This window comes from Cherax quadricarinatus, chromosome 38 (assembly GCF_038502225.1).
Source record: "Cherax quadricarinatus isolate ZL_2023a chromosome 38, ASM3850222v1, whole genome shotgun sequence".
Lineage (NCBI taxonomy): Eukaryota > Metazoa > Arthropoda > Malacostraca > Decapoda > Parastacidae > Cherax > Cherax quadricarinatus.
Window position 1 is genome coordinate 15,282,929 of NC_091329.1, and position 21,343 is coordinate 15,304,271.

A 21,343-nucleotide genomic window follows, 5' to 3' on the forward strand; every position below is an offset into this window, starting at 1 on the left:
CAATTTCAATGCACTGAAAAGGAATAAATTTCTGACGTGATTGCAAAATTAGCTATGAAGTACATCCCAGTTCCAGACTCAGCGACCTGATCGCACACCCGTACAACCATAAGAGAAATGAAGTACTGCACCACGCATGTTGGGTCATGCTTAACAGGCTGGATTTGAACAAGAACTGCCTAGCATGGGTTATTTGGTTTAGTGAAGCTTATTCCTTGGTTACCGTAAGAATAGGTTACATCAATATGCGAGTGACAAGCTAGGAAATGAATAGGACCTGTCAAGTATGGGCCATTAGGCCTAGCGCCAAGCTACTTTACTTATCGTTCGACAAAGTTTAGCGGGGCTTCCTCAATTATATATATATATATATATATATATATATATATATATATATATATATATATATATATATATATATATATATATATATATATATATTTATATATATATATATTTATATATATATATATATATATATATATTTATATATATATATATTTATATATATATATATAAATATATATATATATATATATATATATAAATATATATATATATATATATATATATATATATATATATATATATATATATATATATATATATGCAAAACAAACACTCTGAAAGAATAGAGAAATTCCAAGCGCTTTCGTGACTACTCACATTATCAAGTTCCTTGATAATGTGAGTAGTCACGAAAGCGCTTGGAATTTCTCTATTCTTTCAGAGTGGTTGCCTAGGGAAAATATGGATTTGTCAGTTAAAAACAGAGTAGGGGAGTTAGTAGATGGGGAGATGGAGGTATTGGGTAGATGGCGAGAATATTTTGAGGAACTTTTAAATGTTAAGGAAGAAACAGAGGCAGTAATTTCATGCACTGGTCAGGGAGGTATACCATCTTTTAGGAGTGAAGAAGAGCAGAATGTAAGTGTGGGGGAGGTACGTGAGGCATTACGTAAAATGAAAGGGGGTAAAGCAGCTGGAACTGATGGGATCATGATAGAAATGTTAAAAGCAGGGGGGGATATAGTGTTGGAGTGGTTGGTACTTTTGTTTAATAAATGTATGAAAGAGGGGAAGGTACCTAGGGATTGGCAGAGAGCATGTATAGTCCCTTTATATAAAGGGAAAGGGGACAAAAGAGACTGTAAAAATTATAGAGGAATAAGCTTACTGAGTATACCAGGAAAAGTGTACGGTAGGGTTATAATTGAAAGAATTAGAGGTAAGACAGAATGTAGGATTGCGGATGAGCAAGGAGGTTTTAGAGTGGGTAGGGGATGTGTAGATCAGGTGTTTACATTGAAGCATATATGTGAACAGTATTTAGATAAAGATAGGGAAGTTTTTATTGCATTTATGGATTTAGAAAAGGCATATGATAGAGTGGATAGAGGAGCAATGTGGCAGATGTTGCAAGTATATGGAATAGGTGGTAAGTTATTAAATGCTGTAAAGAGTTTTTATGAGGATAGTGAGGCTCAGGTTAGGGTGTGTAGAAGAGAGGGAGACTACTTCCCGGTAAAAGTAGGTCTTAGACAGGGATGTGTAATGTCACCATGGTTGTTTAATATATTTATAGATGGGGTTGTAAAGGAAGTAAATGCTAGGGTGTTTGGGAGAGGGGTGGGATTAAATTATGGGGAATCAAATTCAAAATGGGAATTGACACAGTTACTTTTTGCTGATTTTGCATATTTTGGAATCACCTGTTTACTGTGATCTTATTGCATATATATATATATATATATATATATATATATATATATATATATATATATATTTTTTTTTTTTTTTTTCAACAAGTCGGCCGTCTCCCGCCGAGGCAGGGTGACCCAAAAAAGAAAGAAAATCCCCAAAAAGAAAATACTTTCATCATCATTCAACACTTTCACCACACTCACACATTATCACTGTTTTGGCATAGGTGCTCAGAATACGACAGTTTAGAAGCATATACGTATAAAGATACACAGCATATCCCTCCAAACTGCTAATATCCCAAACCACTCCTTTAAAGTGCAGGCATTGTACTTCCCATTTCCAGGACTCAAGTCCGACTATATGAAAATAACCGGTTTCTCTGAATCCCTTCACTAAATATTACCCTGCTCACACTCCAACAGATCGTCAGGTCCCAAGTACCATTCGTCTCCATTCACTCCTATCTAACACGCTCACGCACGCTTGCTGGAAGTCCAAGCCCCTCGCCCACAAAACCTCCTTTACCCCCTCTCTCCAACTCTTTCGAGGACGACCCCTACCCCGCCTTCCTTCCCTTATAGATTTATATGCTTTCCATGTCATTCTACTTTGATCCATTCTCTCTAAATGACCAAACCACCTCAACAACCCCTCTTCAGCCCTCTGACTAATACTTTTAGTAACTCCACCCCTCCTCCTAATTTCCACACTCCGAATTCTCTGTATAATATTTACACCACTTTTTTTTAACAAGTCGGCCGTCTCCCACCGAGGCAGGGTGACCCAAAAAAGAAAGAAAATCCCTAAAAAAGAAAATACTTTCATTATCATTCAATACTTTCACCTCTCTCATACACAATCACTGTCTTTGCAGAGGCGCTCAGATACGACAATTCAGAAGTCACCCACCGAGGTAGGGTGACCCAAAAAATAAACTTTCACTACCATCATTCACACATAATCACTGTCTTTGCAGAGACGCCAGTTCAGATGTCACTCCAAAGAGCCAATATCCCAAAACCCTCCTAGTACTAAACCCACAAGGGTTATACAGCACCTGTGGTTTAATGTGGATAATGTGATGAACGAAACTGATGCTGATGAGAACGCTGCTACATTAAGGACACTCTATAACCAACTTCTGTCTCAGTGAAGTGGGATGCTCTGCTGAGAAGCATGAAGTTGTATAGCGTTTGGCAGGACGTGAGTGTTTGCTTCTTCTCTGTCCACAAGAATAGTCACTTTAAGAGGATTCTCTGTTGATTGGAGTATATACTTACGAACCTCACACGGTATCACCTGCCTGCTATCCTACAACCCTTTCTGCGCAGTTTGTGGCATGCTGCTATGGACTGGAGCCACGTACAATGAAAGTGCCTACAGCTTAGGTTGGGCAGTATTTCATGACTCAAAATTAGCGGTGACGCTTTAAGTTTATTAGTGTGATTTCATTAATGGCAAAGTTAAAAGAAGTGTGTGCTTTAGACTTATTGTGAGTTAGTATTTATTACTTTTGGCTTTTGATAGCGAGACTATAAGGGCTGTCTTGAATGGGTTTTTAATGCATGGATGTATTTAAATGTGAGTGTGCGTTACTAAGGTGTTTTTATAGTAAAAAGTACTGAACGTCCTTTCGGGCCCAGTGCTCATTGTAGTACACATTATTATTACATTCTTGGAGAAGCATTAAACCCGTAGAGGTTATACAGCACCTGGGGGTATGGAAGGCATTCAGAGTCGATCCAAGGAGATAGGACAAATCCAATTCTTTGGATCAAGAGCCCCTCACAAGAATCAAGGAACCTCCCTAGACCGGGGAGATGGTGGTTATGGTCCATAATGATTATTAACAAAGGGTTACACTGACTTGCGATTAGCTGACAGAGGATCGAGCCTTCACTAGTCCTTGTGCTAAATGACTCCCGGTTTTAGCGTTTCATGATTTCAATACCAGACGCACCACAACTCCTACTTAATGCTGTCCTTACCCAGTGTCCTCACCACCTTAGCTGCTCTATGTTGCGGTCATCTGTTTCATCTGGGTAGTCCAGCACAAGACTGCTAAGGTATAATGCACAATCCTTCTCTACATACAACATTAGCATGCAGAGGTGTGAAAAGAAAGCACTACTCCAAAAGGATTTTACTGCATAAAATAGTAACATCACAGAGTTGACAGGAATCCACTGATTCACAGACACAAGTTCCAGCTATCACAGTTATGACTTGGGTTAACACGTCTGTGAGGCGTAGAGTATCGCTGGAAATGATTCAAGTAGTACCTGTCCTGGGGATGGTGATTCTCGGCACAGCTATTGTCTTGTAGTGTTACTAGTGGAATTCCATCATACATGAGTCTAGGTGACATGAGGAATGATATCAAATGAGTAACGCCAAACGTGAGGCAGGCTATCCGGAGAGTTACTGCAACCTGAGGACAATAAGTCACACATTAGCATTGTGTGTGTATGACGTTGTAAAGAGGTATAATGAAGCCGTTTCTTTCTCCAAGTGTTTGTATGCAATGTAACGGAGCCAAAAGGAAATTCAAGACTGGTCGAAGCGACTCATCTGTGGGCAGGAGTGTGGACCCAGCATAGTGTATGCTAGTTCACGACTGGTCGAGGCTACGCATCTGTAGGCAGAAGTGTGTGAACCCTGCACCGAGCATGCTGCTTCAAGACTGGTCGAAAGGAAGGTATGTACGACGAAACATCTTCTGGATTAAATTTAGGAGGCATTTTTCTAAGCCAAAGGAGGAGACTGCGAGTAGCCATTAATCAATGACAGACTATGGGCTGGACGATCACGACATCGACGAGTAGAAGATAAGTTTTTCTTTGCTGAGTGTCACTAAGTGTTGGCTGTTTAAGAGACTGTTATCTCTACATGCAGGAACAAGACACCTGTGAGAGTATGAAAGTCGTACACTAGATCTACATATAATTTTAAGTATAACTCGCTATGTTTTCTTGATGACTGCAACACACTTAAAGCAATAAAGCAAAATTATTTATTTACTCTTGCATAAATAAGCCTAGTTTCAGCTATAAAAAAAAAAGATAAAATCCCTAGTCTCTTCCTCTTAAAACCAAATCTAACGAAAATCTCTCTTGTTGGTATGGCATTTTTAAAATGAAGTTGCCAAGCTTTTTCGAAATTAACAATAACGTATACAGAATGTAATTTTGCAATTTATCAAGAAATTAGGTAAAAAGTGTTCCTGATTATTAATGGAATTCATCCAATGTATATAAGATTTGTAAATAGTACATAACTAAACACTCTCACACACCCACTCATACGCACTCATATTCACTCACAATCTGAGGTATGATAAAGCTCATGGAGCAGAAAGAGTGACTTAGTAGCGGCCAATGAAGAGGCGGGGCCAGGAGCTGTGAATCGACCCCTGCAACCACAACTAGGTGAGTACACATCCACTCTCATGCACACTTTTCTAGTCTTTCTTAACATACTCTCAATCCCTCTTGCGCTCAACTGTCTTATACAGTCTCTTGCACTCACAATACAAGAGCAAAAGAACACGCTGCAGCAGGCCTACTTGCCAATGCTATGCCAGTCATGTACCTTATATGTACCCGTCCAACCTGTATGTAAAGCTTACCGAAACTCTTCAATGACGCTACCTGGGATTTTGTTTCACTCATCCACAACTCTCTTCCCTAACACTATTTGTCTCTCTCACCCATACACCATCTTCCATACATTATTTCTCTCGCCCATACACTCACCCACCCACATACTAATTTAAACACACTCTTCCTCTCTCACACCGTCCGCCAGCTTCACCATACCTTTATAGATGACGGGCTCGCCGTTTCTGAAGAGCACGAGTGCGGGGAAGCTCTTGACACCGTGCTCGTGGGCCAGGCTGGTCTCCTCGGTGGTGACGAAGTGCATACCATGCTCATCAGTGTCGTCGTCGATGTTCTCCAGCTCGTCCAAGATCTTGTCACATTTCTGGCCCTCCTCGCACTTTCCGCCTGAGTGAATATATGGAGTGTCAGCACAGTACTACTGCGCTTGTTCAGGTTAATTAATAATAATTATAATAAAAATAATAACACGTGGCCTCATCCAATAGGTTTTAGTTTTTTCAATGCAAAGCATTTCGTTTTTGACTGGAAACACACGCATCACCGAATCGATAAAACTTGCACCTGCAATTTATTCAACTTCCTTATAACCCGTTTTCGACGCCATAGAGAAAATTGTTTTACTTACTAAAGTAGACAGCAACGTATTCGAAGTTGGCGATAAGATCATCCAGGATCTCGTCAGTGACCTCTTCGATGGTGTCGGTGTTCTTCTGTTGGAGTAGCCAGGCCAACACCTCCTGCTCGTTAGAGAGGTCGCCTGCACACCCGCGGGGAAAAGAGAATTGGTCAGTGAGTGGTCTTGCTTCGTCTACTCTTTTACAAGTGTACATTCATACATATTCATAAGCACATACATTAAGTAATAAAAATACAAAGTAAATGAAGTGACAGTGCGTATTCACACATACGCAAGCATGTACACATACACATATGCAAGCATGCATGTATACACACGCATGAGCAAGCATGCGTGCATACATACGCAAGCACGAATGCACACACGCAAACAGCTCACTCTAATGTTCTCCTCTCTACTGAGACTCATAGGCTTCAGTGCCAATCATCACAACAGATACAAAGGATGACAAAGTTGATCCCATGTATCAGAAACCTTCCCCATGAGGATAGACTAAGGGCCCTGAATCTGCACTCTCTAGAAAGACGTAGAATTAGGGGGGATATGATTGAGGTGTATAAATGGAAGACAGGAATAAATAAAGGGGATGTAAATAGTGTGCTGAAAATATCTAGCCTAGACAGGACTCGCAGCAATGGTTTTAAGTTAGAAAAATTCAGATTCAGGAAGGATATAGGAAAGTACTGGTTTGGTAATAGAGTTGTGGATGAGTGGAACAAACTCCCAAGTACAGTCCTAGAAGCCAGAACGTTGTGTAGCTTTAAAAATAGGTTGGATAAATACATGAGTGGGTGTGGGTGGGTGTGAGTTGGACCTGATTAGCTTGTGCTACCAGGACGGTTGCCGTGTTCCTCCCTTAAGTCAAGGTGACCTAACCTGACTAGGTTGGGTGAATTGGCTTAAGCCGGTAGGAGACTTGGACCTGCCTCGCATGGGCCAGTAGGCCTACTGCAGTGTTCCTTCGTTCTTATGTTCTTATGTTAAAAGCAAGAACCTAAGTTCTGTACAAATCACTCACATCCTCAACAAAACACTAAAAACAAACTTTAAGACAGACATTCATAAAAAAGGAAAGAAGCAAGAAATCCTAAACTAAAGACCAGTGTCATGAGTACAGATATACAAAATATTTGAAAGGATTACAAGAAAAAGAATGGTCGAGGGAGAAACTGAGGGATTTTGAGGGGAAGGCTGAAGGATTTTAAGGGAAAGGCTGAAGAATTTTGAGGGAGAGGCTGAAAGATTTTGAATGGGAGGCTGAAGGATTTTGAGGGAGAAGCTGAAGGATTTTGAGGGGGAGGGTGAGGGATAGTGAGGGAGAGGTTGGATGACAGTGAGGGAGAGGCTGGGGGGAAAGTGAGAGAGAGATCAGGTGATAGTGAGGGAGAATGTACTATATTCCTCAACATCACTTTAGGAATAATAATAATATCTTTATTTCTACAAGCAGTTTGGAGGGATATGTTGTGTATCTTTATACGTATATGCTTCTAAACTTGTATTCTGAGCACCTCTGCAAAAGCAGTGATAATGTGTGAGTGTGGTGAAAGTGTTGAATGATGATGAAAGTATTTTCTTTTTGGGGATTTTCTTTCTTTTTTGGGTCACCCTGCCTCGGTGGGAGACGACCGACTTGTTGAAAAAAAAAAAAAAAAAACCTGTACAAGGTATACAGAACTAGCTGACATCAATGACATACTACTATAGAGGAAGCCGCTTGTTATGCTGAGCATTTCGGGCAAATTAGGTCAGTTTTGTTCCAGGATACGACGCACACCAGTCGATTAACACCCAGGTACCCATTTAGTACTGATGGGTGAATATGGACAACAGGTGTCTTAAGGAAACACGTCCGAATGTTTACCCGCCGTACCGGGGATTCGATCTCCGGACCTCAGTGTGTGAGCTGAATGCACTAGCGATTGAGCTACGGGACACCTAATGGAAAGTTGGATATTGAGGGAAAATGCACTGCACTGTAGGAATTGTGCCTTAACATCGCTCCAGTTTTAAGAATGCCTTCCACAAGGTGCTGTATAAAGCTGTGCCTAACAAACCTTAAAGATTTATGGAATTTATGTAGCAATAAAAGTAAGAGGATGGATAGACCGCATATACCCAGAACGTTAGAAAATCCTTTGACATAGTACCACAGAGATTACTTGCCAAAATGGAGAAGCAAACTGAGGTAACAGGAAAGGTAATAGCATGTCTGAGAGGAAACAATGCTATAGTAAGTAATGAAGCAGCATGATAGGAAAATAACTAGAGGCGTCTCTCATGTTATTCTTAGTGTATACATGATAACGCAAGTTTTACGCATACTTGCTTTTATACGATTTCAAAATAATGATAAGCGATTAGTAGACGGCTGAAGGAAGACCTAGGCAAACGTCACGAAAAGTAAGATAAATGGTTGCTGGTGTTTAACATCGGTAGAGGTAAAGTAATGAAGACTAGAGATGAGGAAAGGAGACTGGTGACAGTGTACCATCTGTGAATAAGACGTATACAACCAGAAGAAAAATATTTAGAAATAATTACTAAACTGAACCTCTCATCTGAGGCTCACAGACAGAATAACATGAACATGAAGAGCACACGCACAACACAAGCTTGTCAAGACAAGGACGACTTTCAGAAACCAAGAAAAAGACACGTTAAAGAGACCAAATCTTAAGTATGCAGAACCATAGTGGGAACATTCCTTCGTCAAACACAAAGTGAAACCAAAAGTAAAAGGAAGTGCATCCAGACTGAGGAAAATGAGCTATGAAGAAAGAATGACAGATCTAAAAGTCCCATGTTTGGAGGAATGAAGAACAATAGGACATATGATAATGACACAGAACAAATAAAATACTCTCGGACACAGACAAGATAAACAAGTTACTTGTGGAAAATACTGTATATATTTTCCGGAAATACGGTAATTTATAGGTAAATAGATGGCCTATACTGTATTTAATAATATTTGTCATAGAAAACGGAAAGCCTGCGTCTGGGCAGGAGACTCGCCATCTTGGTTTTGAATTTTGTACAAACGTTGGTGTAATGGGAAGAATTTTTCGTGCTCTAGAGGTTAAAATTGTGTTGACACCTCTCAAATAGGAGGTGAAATTGGTGGATGTGCATTCCTGCATAACTTGAGATATCAGGCGACTGGACAAGACAGCTCCAGGAACCTCAGATAAGCTCTCTAGATTTGTGTGTAATTCTGGCCAGCATTATTTTCATAGATTTAGTTAGAGTGAGGTTTTCTGAGTATGATACACATTAATCTCCAGTCAAATTGGTGAGTGATATTAAGATATATTTTCCTTCTGTTATGTAATTGTGTATATATATAACCATTTATTATTTTTAATATACAGTCCACAAATTTATATATTTACCAGTATTCCTGGTGTATGTATATTTCATTTAATTAATAGGTCCAGAGCAACTTGTGGTTATGACAGTGGTAGGTATCGAAGGGGGACATTTTTTGCGACCTAGGTGTCCCAAATTCCTACTTGTCTATGTAACATTGATAAATAATAATTATCTTTGTTATCATTTACTGTTATGTACTTAATTAGTTACATTCAGATAAATGCAATTTTCCACATTACTCTTAACAGGAGAGGAAACTAAAACAAGAGGACACAGAGGAAAACCACACACCCAAACGAACCACAGGGACCTCAAAGAAAACTTTAGCTCATGTGGCAATAAGGCCAAATGAGTTGGACAGTGAGACAGTAGATGCCGATTACAAACAAGAGTTCATAAATAGATATAAGACTAATAACGCCAATTACCTCGAACTGGTAATTACAGATATGTCTTCACAAACAGTGGAAGACTGTTCAAATGGTATCTAAGAAGATGTAGTATGTACCACACACTAAAAAATAAATATGGGATACCACAAGCATCGCTCTGATCTGCTTTTGAAACTCCAAATGAGGTAATTATACACACACTCTTGTTATTTGATTTACTTGGTTTTCAAATTTAGCATTTTCTGCTCAAAGGTAAATATGCATACTTAACAAAGACAACATGTAAATATATACTTACCCTCATAAATGCTAGGTATTCTGTTCTCAAAGTAGACTAGTGTTGGGAGTTCCTCAATGCCGTATTCCTTAGCCTCTGCGTCGTTGTCGATCTTGACGAATGGGACGCCCGCCTGCTCACAGTCATCGTCGATGCTCTCTAGCTCAGCCAGCACCTCATGGTCCTCAGCGTCATCCTTATCGTCTACAACACATGTCACATGATCACCGAGTCAGTCACGGCACAAATGACTGAAAACTTTGAAGTGTAGTGAAAATTTATCATATTTGGACCTGATATTAACTCTCAGCCAAGTGGTGCGACTAGAGTCACTAGTGACAACGGCTGGAGTTTCGATCACTGACTATTAAGTTCTTCCAACTGGGATCCTCTTCGGTTAAATAGCATCTCAGTCGGAGGTCGAAATATACAGCCTCTCACATTTTAAATTAATGTCTCTGTGGGTTTCTTCAAACTTTGACACAAATATTTATGTCATGCCGACATGACAGCTGTAGAAATATATCGTAACTTTAATATATTTTCTTATTTTATCTATTTTGCTTATTTATTTTCTTATTTTGTATGTTATTTGGGATTTCGTCTTCATTACATCCTAGTAAAATTGCTCAATCTAGCTGGGACTATCTTCTATACTGGCATATTTATTCATTCTTAGCAAGTATAATTACAATTTCAGAGTTTAACAGCCTATCTTTAATAAAGATAATTTTACCTATCACATCATTACATTCAGGGGGAGCGCTAAACCCATATGGGTCATACAGTGCCTAGGGAAATGGTAGGCATTCAGACTGACTCAAGGAATTGGAGCAAGGGTCAAATTCCTCAGATCAAGACCCCCCCCCCTCACCAGCATCAAGGAACTTGAGTTGTTTTTTCCCCAGAGGAGCCTCAGTTCTTCATTTCCTGCTTCCATCCCCTCTTATCTTATCATCTCTCAGGCAAACTTTCTGCCTTACTGTTTTCACTCATTCTCTCCTTAAATCATATAATCAAGAACCATGTTCTTCAATTTAAATCAATTACTTCTATATACTATCTTTAAGATGCACATGCAATATACCAAATAATCCACTGATATGTTTGCTCTGAGAAACAAAAAAAATAAATCTCTTTTGTGGAGCTTATCGATCATTTGATCCAGATTTCCGTTGGTCTGAAATGATTAGTGATACCGACAAAATATGGAAAAGGACATTTGTCGACAGTCCATGAAATTTATTAAAGGAACTGCACGAAGCTAATCGTGGCGAAACGTTTCCTTTAATAAATGTGCTGCACTGTACACAAGTACTTTTCTATAGCCCACAGAAAATTAAATATAAAAAAATGTAATAGTAGGTTATAAGTTATTGTAGCAAGTGTAGAATAAAGGTAGGATAACGATAGGGAAGGTGTAGTGTGTGGCAGAGGGTGTAACACTCACAGAAGAGGACAGCGAGGAAGGGCTCATTAGCAATGAGTTTGTCGAGCATCTCATCAGTGACGTCAGCAATCTCCTCGTGTTCCATGTGATGGATCAGCCACTCCAACACTTCCTCCTCCTTCATCAGATCACCTGAGTACACAAATGACAACACTTAGTATTGGTAATGACAAAAACCTGCTACTAACGTTAGAAACCTTCAAACTTTTTTTAAGCTGCATTTATGTTAATATTTGCAAAAATACCATATGCTTAAAATCTAAAGCATTTAAAACGTAAATGAATGAGTGCTATGGACATGCATTTAAGAGCAAAATCTGTTATAGAGTTAATCTGAAGCCTCACCTTCATATATGTAGGGAATCTCGCTCTCAAAGTAGACGAGTGTAGGAATGGTGTCGATGCCGTACTCCTTAGCTTCCTCATAGTTATCGATTTTGACAAATAAGATGCCGCGGGAGTCACACTCGTCGTCAATGTTCTCCAACTCTGCCAGCACCTTCTTGCTTCTCCGGCTGTCCTTGTCATCTGAAACATACATTATTTTTTAACTCACTAGCAGTCTCCCACCGAGGCAGGGTGACCCGAAAAAGAAACACCCTCACCCTTATTCACATTATCACTGTCTTGCCAGAGGCGCGCAGATACGACATACATTATATCTACATAAAATCGTTAGGCCTAGACCATATTAGTTATATAAAGTTTTTTTTCAACACGTCGGCTGTCTCCCACCGAGGTAGGGTGACCCAAAATTGAAACACTTTCACCATCATTCAACGCTTTCGCCATCAACGAAATTACTGTCTTTGCATATTATTAGTATTATGATCATGGGAAGTGTTAAACACAGAGGTCATACAGTAACCGAGAAATTAAAGATAATCGGATTTAATTCGCGAAGATAATTCTAGTTCTTTGTATCAAGAGCCCTACACTAACATCAAAAAATCCTTCCCCCCGTGAGGGGCAGCTCCCCTAAAAAATTACAATTAAAAACTGTACTACTATCGTGAAGTATTATCAAGTTTTAATTTCCGGTTTGTAGTATATGTAGTTGTTAATTATTCTATCCCTGGTACTGTGACTGTACTGTTACTGTACGAGAAAAATTCATACACTGCTTCTCATAATTTGCACATTATTTGACCTCTTTTTCTCCAGACAGCTTAAACTCATCGGTACTGATTTTTTCCAAATTTTTAAAAACATATTTAATTTTTTTAACACGTCGGCAGTTTCCCACCAAGGCACGGTGACCCAAAAGAAAGAAAAACCCAAACCAAAAGAAAAAACTTTCATTATCAGTCAACACTTTCACCATTACTCATACATAATCACTGTCTTTGCAGAGACGTCCAGATACAACAGTTTAGATAGTCACTCCAAACTGCCAATATCTCAAACCCCTCCTTCAAAGTGCAGGCGTTGTACTACTCATTTCCAGGCCTCAAGTCCGTCTAAACGGTTTCTCTGAACCCCTTCAAAAAATATTTAATATTTTTTTTCAACAAGTCGGCCGTCTCCCACCGAGGTAGGGTGACCCAAAAAGGAAAGAAAATCCCCAAAAAGAAAATACTTTCATCATCATTCAACACTTTCACCACACTCAAACATTATCACTGTTTTTGCAGAGGTGCTCAGAATACAACAGTTTAGAAGCATATACATATAAAGATACACAGCATATCCCTCCAAACTGCCAATATCCCAAAAAATATTTGCAAAACACATGATCATAAATAAGTTGTTACCCCACTACGACCGATATAGAACATGAGTTCCAGAAGCCAAAACAAGAGTTACTTACAGAAGAGAACAGCTAAGTTTTCAGAGCGGTCAATCAAGCGGTCGAGCATCTCGTCAGTGACGTCCTCTATCTCGTCATCCTCGACCTGATGAACCAGCCAGTCCAGCACTTCATCTTCAGCTAGCAAGTTACCTGTAACAATGCCCATGAAACGCAATAAAAAAAACATTAACACGGCTTCGTTTATTGATTAAAGCACAGTTCAGTATTTGCAAAACTTATTCTTTGTTATATACATTATTATTTTCACAAAGGCATGAACATTCTAAAAGGTTTCTCTTTTTATTGGTATGCCAATTTTTAATATTTACACCAAACCTAACCTAGCCACTTTTAAAGTCGTTCAAAGTTATATAATGTAAAATAAATTTATCTAATCTACCTTAGACTTAATATAACTTTAATTAACGGTTTTCACAGGGGTGGTCGAATCTTCTAGTGACCCTTTTTTTTACCATAGTGACCCATTTTTTTTTACCAGAGTAGACGGAGGGAACTCCTTTTTCAAAGTAGACGAGGGTAGGGAGGTTGTCGATGCCGTACTCTTTGGCCTCATCATCATTGTCGATCTTGACAAAAGAGACGCCCTTAGCATCACACTCATCGTCGATGTTTTCCAATTCATTCACCACCAGCTGGGATTCCTGGTCGTCCTCGTCGTCTAGATATAACCACGATAACATAAGCATATATAATGTGAGGATTTATAGGTTGTGTTTATATTTTGAGCAAGGTGCAAATAGGCAAATGTAAAGATATTATATTTACAGAGAAGAGTTAAAGCCTTAAGGGTTATACAGCGACTGGGAAATGGTGAGTAATCAGGTTTGATGGGAGGAAGGGGAATGTAGATCCAATTTCTTGGATCATGATCCCTTCGTATGTATAAAGGCACATTCCTCTTTTGAAGGGATAAAGTTATTAAAGAAAGCCATCAAATGGGAAGTATGGTGCCGTAATTACAAGTGAACAGAATACAGTACTGGTACTAAATTACAATTAAAAAATGACCAGTTCGTCTTTACTGCCAAATCATTTTGTCGCTTCAACAATTTACAAATAAAAACGATTAATGGTGGAGATGATTCCCAAAAAAATATATAAGCAGGAGTCTACATCTATATTAAAGACTTTAAATGAGGATTTAATTTCACTTCAATGAAGAACTTCAGAATAGGCGTTGGTATGTATTTGTTACTTTTATAAGTAGCAGGTAGTTAATTTTGCATTCCATTGGACTGACTTATTAGTCTGCACAGTCATTAATACTGTATGTCTCCTATATACTACCGATCAGTAATACATCAGTCTCTCATATAGAGATGAAAGTAAACTCAATGTACATACATAAGTAAACTTCCCTCAGTGTACATACACAGGTACATTCTCCTTAGTGTACATACACTATGCAACATTGCACTGCAGATACTCATGCATCACCAACGCCTAACTTGAAGACACGACACAGCATAGTAGAAAATGAAGTCGAAGTCTTGTAGTGCTTTTGTAACAGTGAACTAAAACATGGCCATCACACAAATGAAATTAAAACAGCAAAAAATAATCTTTTACATAAGAAAAAAATAGGTGACTAGTCACACTGAAGGCGACTTATTGAATTCAAAGAAGTATAACTGACACTAAGATAACATAAACAATGAACTTAAAGGAGAATTACTCATACTGTTTATGGCACCTTCAATACATCAAGTGGACTACTCACAGAAGAGAACGGCCAGATGGTTAGCTTCGCGGATAAGTTTGTCAAGCATCTCGTCGGTCACGTCCTCGATCTCGTCTGTCTGGAGCTGTTCAATAAGCCAGGCGAGTACCTCCTCCTCGTTGCGCAGGTCACCGTCATAGAGGGAGGGGATCTGCAGGGCACCACACACTAGTACTGGGTAGCCAGGCAAGGGACACTTCGGGTAAGGGCAAAAGGGACCACTGTATCTCTAGAAATTTGTCGAAATAAGTGTGTAGAGGTAAGATTTCAAACTCCCAGCCCTTTAAGCTTGTTCTAGAGGCTTTAAATGGTAGGAAGGGCTGTGGTATTCAGTCAATAATCATGTTAAGGCCCTGACTAGCCTACCTCTCTGGCTTGTAAGGCTGAGTTACAAAACTAATAAAGAGATATTAGTTATGATATTCCATGAATATTATAATAAAAGCAAAGCGTAACATGAACTGCTGGGTATGCAGCAATAACCATGAGACACTTATGCAACATATGGGAATCTTTATTGAGGAAACGTTTCGCCACACAGTGGCTTCAACAGTCCAATCCAATTTCTTCTATGTACTGGACTGATGAAGCCACTGTGTGGCGAAACGTTTCCTCAATAAAGATTCCCATATGTTGCATAAGTGTCTCTTCTTCAACTCGTCGATTTTTAAAACCATTTATCACAGCAATAACCATGTTAGCTTCAGAATTATATAAATAAATTTTACACACACTGATGCTAATTAACCTAGCTTCTAATAGATTTCACGAAAGAATTTAATTTCTCTCCGTTTTTGTGTATCGTACCGCTCGCCTAAGTAACTACACAGTACTGAGACTATAAACAGGAAGCAGAGTGTTTATATTTAATACGAAGTAAAATCTCAACACATTTAATTGTACAAAGCCCCTCAAAAAAAAAAATGTAAAGGCCACTATTTAAAGTTTATGTCTATATTAATATTTTACTTATGATTGTTAATGCATATAATTAACATTTTTTATAATTATTTTATAAGTTATAATTTATTTATTATTATTGTTGTTATTATTATAACAGTACTACTAGGTTTATTGTTACAAATGCTACCTTATAAAATGAACATCAATACTACTATGTTTTTCATATCGATTATTACATTCCAAACATCCATGCACCGACATATTAACTCAGCATTATTGCAGTATTATTATTATATATTTTTTACAGTCGATATATGTATCTTTACATTAAGAACACTGCACGTTGAAAATAAGGTATATGATACCTATAAATGCATAAAAAAAAGAGACGCTTATATAATATCAGGGAACTTTATCATGAAAACGTTTCGCCCATCTGGGTCTCGATCAAATACAGAGGGAAAAATAGGAAAATTCTGATCAACGTTGATTAGATCAATTGTAGTTTAAGATGAGATGTACAAAATGGTTAATAACGGCACCTGTCAGTTGTGTCCTGACGAGCGGGTCCTGACAACTATGTCCTGACGATTGTGTCTTGACTGTCCTGACAACTGTCTTGACGGCTGTGTTCTGACGACCTAAAATCAATTTAGCCAAAACTCAGGAAATAATGAAGCTTGCAGTGCTCTGAACAAGTGTAAACTCAAGATAAATGACCTCAGTTTCTAAACAAAGGCGTTTTTATTGATATGTTTGGCATTATTCCGCTTCATTAAGTAGCCGTGATTATTTCTGCAAATAACCATGACACTGTTAATATTGTCAGGAAGGAAGACATTTATGTTCGTTGATACGGATGTGTAAGTCTCTGGTTTTTCCCTCTCATATATTTTCTCGCTTAGTCAATATAACACACTCTTGCCTTAATGTTGACTTGTGGGTTTCCTGTTAGTCTGATCTCTGATAGTAGTACTGATGGTAACTGTTATTTGAAGACGGGAAATATCAATAACCACCTTACTGTTGGGAAGGATGACAAATCTTTCCGGAGATCTGTCAAGCTTGGGAGGATATGTTGAATATCCGCACAGAACGTTTACAGTTATTGATGATATATGAAGTGTAGTTTAAAGATTCGGTGAATGTAGTCACATCTCTCCTCGAGGTATACAGCGCTATATACCTTGTAGGCCCTCATAGGAAATCCGATGACAACTCTGCATCCGTTATTCACAGAAGTAACTACGACCATTTTATGAAGTGAAATGATGCCAAACCCATCAGCAAGGAAGAGGAATTACATAAACGCCGTTGTTTTAAAATATGAAGTTATTGTCTTGGCAAAGTATCTGTGAGGAACACAAGAAGCTTCATTATTTCCAGATTTTTTGCTAAGCTGATTCTAAGCTGCCAGGAGACAGCCGTCTGGTGACATCATTAACCATTTTGTGCACTTCGCCTATACTACAACTGACCTCCACGCTATTGTACATTTTCACATTTTCCTTGGCTTTGTATTTAATTGATAAAACCTCTGATGGGCGAACCATTTCCATAATAATAGTACCTAACGTTGTATAAGTGTTTTTTATATAAATACTGCATATGCTACAACAATCAGGGAAAGAAAGAAGAATAACAGCTTGCCAGACATTTATCAATTATTATTACTGATGTTGGCTACTGTGGGTGCATGTAGGTTAGCATGAACATTTAAAGGGTTGGCTGCCCCAGTCACGTATGGAGCAGTAATTAAAGAGGACACTGAAGGTACCCTTCGTAACGCAGCCACTGCCATCTAGGGAAAAGAGGAAGACACAAGGTTATATATACCACCACGGGACATACTATTACACTAAAGGAAGAAGAAAGTAAGAAATCTGTGATTCCAGAATCCAGATGGTAAAGCAAAGCACTAAGATCAAATTTCTACTACAACGAGGAGAGCTGAATCAAAGACACTATAATTTCAGTATTTTGGCAGAGTGAGACTAGTCTACGATGCTACTAGTGACTATATTAGTGATATGATAACTACAAGACTACAGTAAAACAAACGATGGCAGGTGCAGGTTCTCATTCTCTGGGGAAGGCTGACCTCGTTTTCGAAGTAGACAAGCGAAGGCGTATTCTCAATACCATACTCGCGGGCAGCTACTTCGTCGGCGATCTTGACGATGTGAATCCCGTGAGAGTCGAGTTCGTCGTCTATATTCTCCAACTCCTGCAGAATCTGCGTATCATCAGATTCGTCGCGGTCGTCTGTGTGTACAAGATGGTGATATAGTGCAAGAACAAAAGTGTATAGAGAAATCTTTCCACAAGTGAAATGTATAGTCTAAATGGCTTTCAGAAGGCTGCAAGTTATCATCCTGTCAGGTGTTTATTTTATGAATCACATGGAACACAAAACGATTATTTAAATTTATATGAAATATTTTTTTTATTTAAAAAGACTTGCCAGTGTATATATTCTCTTGTTAAACACATCGATGCGCTTATTTTTAAATACAACAAAATTATTAGTGATGGTTAAGCATGACAAAACTTGGTTACGAGATTAAAATTAATGAGCAGCTGTGGCTTCCGGAATCATAACCCATCAATATAATGCAGTATAACAGACTATATGGTACGTTACGAGAAAAAAAATAATCCAGTAAAAAATGTATCATAAGAAAACTATCGGTAGCATAATCACAAAGTACTTGCAATTTTTTTTTAACAAGTCGGCCGTCTCCCACCGAGGCAGGGTGACCCAAAAAGAAAGAAAATCCCCAAAAAGAAAATACTTTCATGATCATTCAACACTTTCACCTCACTCACACATAATCACTGTTTTTGCAGAGGTGCTCAGAACACAACAGTTTAGAAGCATATACGCATAAAGATACACAACATATCCCTCCAAACTGCTAATATCCCGAGTGCAGGCATTGTACTTCCCATTTCCAGGACTCAAGTCCGGCTATATAAAAATAACCAGTTTCCCTGAGTCCCTTCACTAAATATTACCCTGCTCACACTCCAACAGATCGTCAGGTCCCAAATACCATTCGTCTCCATTCACTCCTATCGAACACGCTCATGCACGCATGCTGGAAGTCCAAGCCCCTCGCCCACAAAACCTCCCTTACCCCTTCCAACCTTTTCGAGGACGACCCCTACCCCGCCTTCCTTCCCCTACAGATTTATACGCTCTCCATGTCATTCTATAAAATATAAGGCGTTATTACCAAGCAGCGCAAAAGAGCATAAAAGTCGTATTAGGTGGAACAGTAAGCAGTAGGAGGGTAAATATCATGCAAAATATAAGACATTGCACAATTTTTTTAGCAAACATACAGAATATGACGGCGAGGTGATCCAACGAGTCGATCAGGGTATTGAGAAGACCCAGTGTGACGTCATCAATAACATCATCGTCGTCGCCGGTGTTCTTGTTCTCCACCAGCCACTCGAGCACCTTGTCCTCGTTCATCAGGTCACCTGCAACACGAACATTACAGTTACTACCCTGCTAGCTGTGTCTCTGAGAGCTCCACTCAATGCAATACGATGGGTTTGGATCTGTAGGTTACTGCGCTCACTGCCGATCTGTGAGGCATTACGTAGAATGAAAGGGGGTAAAGCAGCTGGAACTGATGGGATCATGATAGAAATGTTAAAAGCAGGGGGGATATAGTGTTGGAGTGGTTGGTACTTTTGTTTAATAAATGTATGAAAGAGGGGAAGGCACCTAGGGATTGGCGGAGAGCATGTATAGTCCCTTTATATAAAGGGAAAGGGGACAAAAGAGATTGTAAAAATTATAGAGGAATAAGTTTACTGAGTATACCAGGAGAAGTATACGGAAGGGTTATAATTGAAAGAATTAGAGGTAAGACAGAATGTAGGATTGCGGATGAGCAGGGAGGCTTCAGAGTGGGTAGGGGATGTGTAGATCAAGTGTTTACATTGAAGCATATATGTGAACAGTATTTAGATAAAGGTAGGGAAGTTTTTATTGCATTTATGGATTTAGAAAAGGCATATGATAGAGTGGATAGAGGAGCAATGTGGCAGATGTTGCAAGTATATGGAATAGGTGGTAAGTTACTAAATGCTGTAAAGAGCTTTTATGAGGATAGTGAGGCTCAGGTTAGGGTGTGTAGAAGAGAGGGAGAATACTTCCCGGTAAAAGTAGGTCTTAGACAGGGATGTGTAATGTCACCATGGTTGTTTAATATATTTATAGATGGGGTTGTAAAAGAAGTAAATGCTAGGGTGTTTGGGAGAGGGGTGGGATTAAATTATGGGGAATCAAATTCAAAATGGGAATTGACACATTTACTTTTTGCTGATGATACTGTGCTTATGGGAGATTCTAAAGAAAAATTGCAAAGGTTAGTGGATGAGTTTGAGAATGTGTGTAAAGGTAGAAAGTTGAAAGTGAACATAGAAAAGAGTAAGGTGATGAGGGTATCAAATGATTTAGATAAAGAAAAATTGGATACCAAATTGGGGAGGAGGAGTATGGAAGAAGTGAATGTTTTCAGATACTTGGGAGTTGACGTGTCGGCGGATGGATTTATGAAGGATGAGGTTAATCATAGAATTGATGAGGGAAAAAGGTGAGTGGTGCGTTGAGGTATATGTGGAGTCAAAAAACGTTATCTATGGAGGCAAAGAAGGGAATGAATGAAAGTATAGTAGTACCAACACTCTTATATGGATGTGAAGCTTGGGTGGTAAATGCAGCAGCGAGGAGACGGTTGGAGGCAGTGGACATGTCCTGTCTAAGGGCAATGTGTGGTGTAAATATTATGCAGAAAATTCGGAGTGTGGAAATTAGGAGAAGGTGTGGAGTTAATAAAAGCATTAGTCAGAGGGCAGAAGAGGGGTTGTTGAGGTGGTTTGATCATTTAGAGAGAATGGATCAAAGTAGAATGACATGGAAAGCATATAAATCTATAGGGGAAGGAAGGAGGGGTAGGGGTCGTCCTCGAAAGGGTTGGAAAGAGGGGGTAAAGGAGGTTTTGTGGGCTAGGGGCTTGGACTTCCAGCAAGCGTGCATGAGCGTGTTAGATAGGAGTGAATGGAGGCGAATGATACTTGGGACCTGACGATCTGTTGGAGTGTGAGCAGGGTAATATTTAGTGAAGGGATTCAGGGAAACCGGTTATGTTCATAGAGTCGGACTTGAGTCCTGGAAATGGGAAGTACAATGACTGCACTTTAAAGGAGGGGTTTGGGATATTGGCAGTTTGGAGGGATATGTTGTGTATCTTTATACGTATATGTTTCTAAGCTGTTGTATTCTGAGCACCTCTGCAAAAGCAGTGATAATGTGCGAGTGTGGTGAAAGTGTTGAATGATGAAAGTATTTTCTTTTTGGGGATTTTGTTTCTTTTTTGGGTCACCCTGCCTCGGTGGGAGACGGCCGACTTGTTGAAAAAAAAAA

General features: G+C 39.1%; 1 protein-coding gene across 1 annotated transcript in view; it reads right to left on the minus strand.

Moving 5' to 3' along the window:
• Nucleotides 1-21,343, minus strand: part of hlk (hulk) — a 118,231-nt gene that overhangs the window by 50,267 nt on the left and 46,621 nt on the right. Inside the window, exons 6-15 of the mRNA XM_070092126.1 lie at nucleotides 19,246-19,389; nucleotides 17,999-18,162; nucleotides 14,995-15,145; nucleotides 13,750-13,932; nucleotides 13,272-13,403; nucleotides 11,807-11,989; nucleotides 11,462-11,593; nucleotides 10,033-10,215; nucleotides 5,956-6,087; nucleotides 5,526-5,714 (exon numbers count right to left, since the gene is read on the minus strand). Coding sequence (XP_069948227.1) covers nucleotides 5,526-5,714; nucleotides 5,956-6,087; nucleotides 10,033-10,215; nucleotides 11,462-11,593; nucleotides 11,807-11,989; nucleotides 13,272-13,403; nucleotides 13,750-13,932; nucleotides 14,995-15,145; nucleotides 17,999-18,162; nucleotides 19,246-19,389 — 1,593 coding nt within the window. The remainder of the gene's footprint in view (nucleotides 1-5,525; nucleotides 5,715-5,955; nucleotides 6,088-10,032; nucleotides 10,216-11,461; nucleotides 11,594-11,806; nucleotides 11,990-13,271; nucleotides 13,404-13,749; nucleotides 13,933-14,994; nucleotides 15,146-17,998; nucleotides 18,163-19,245; nucleotides 19,390-21,343) is intronic.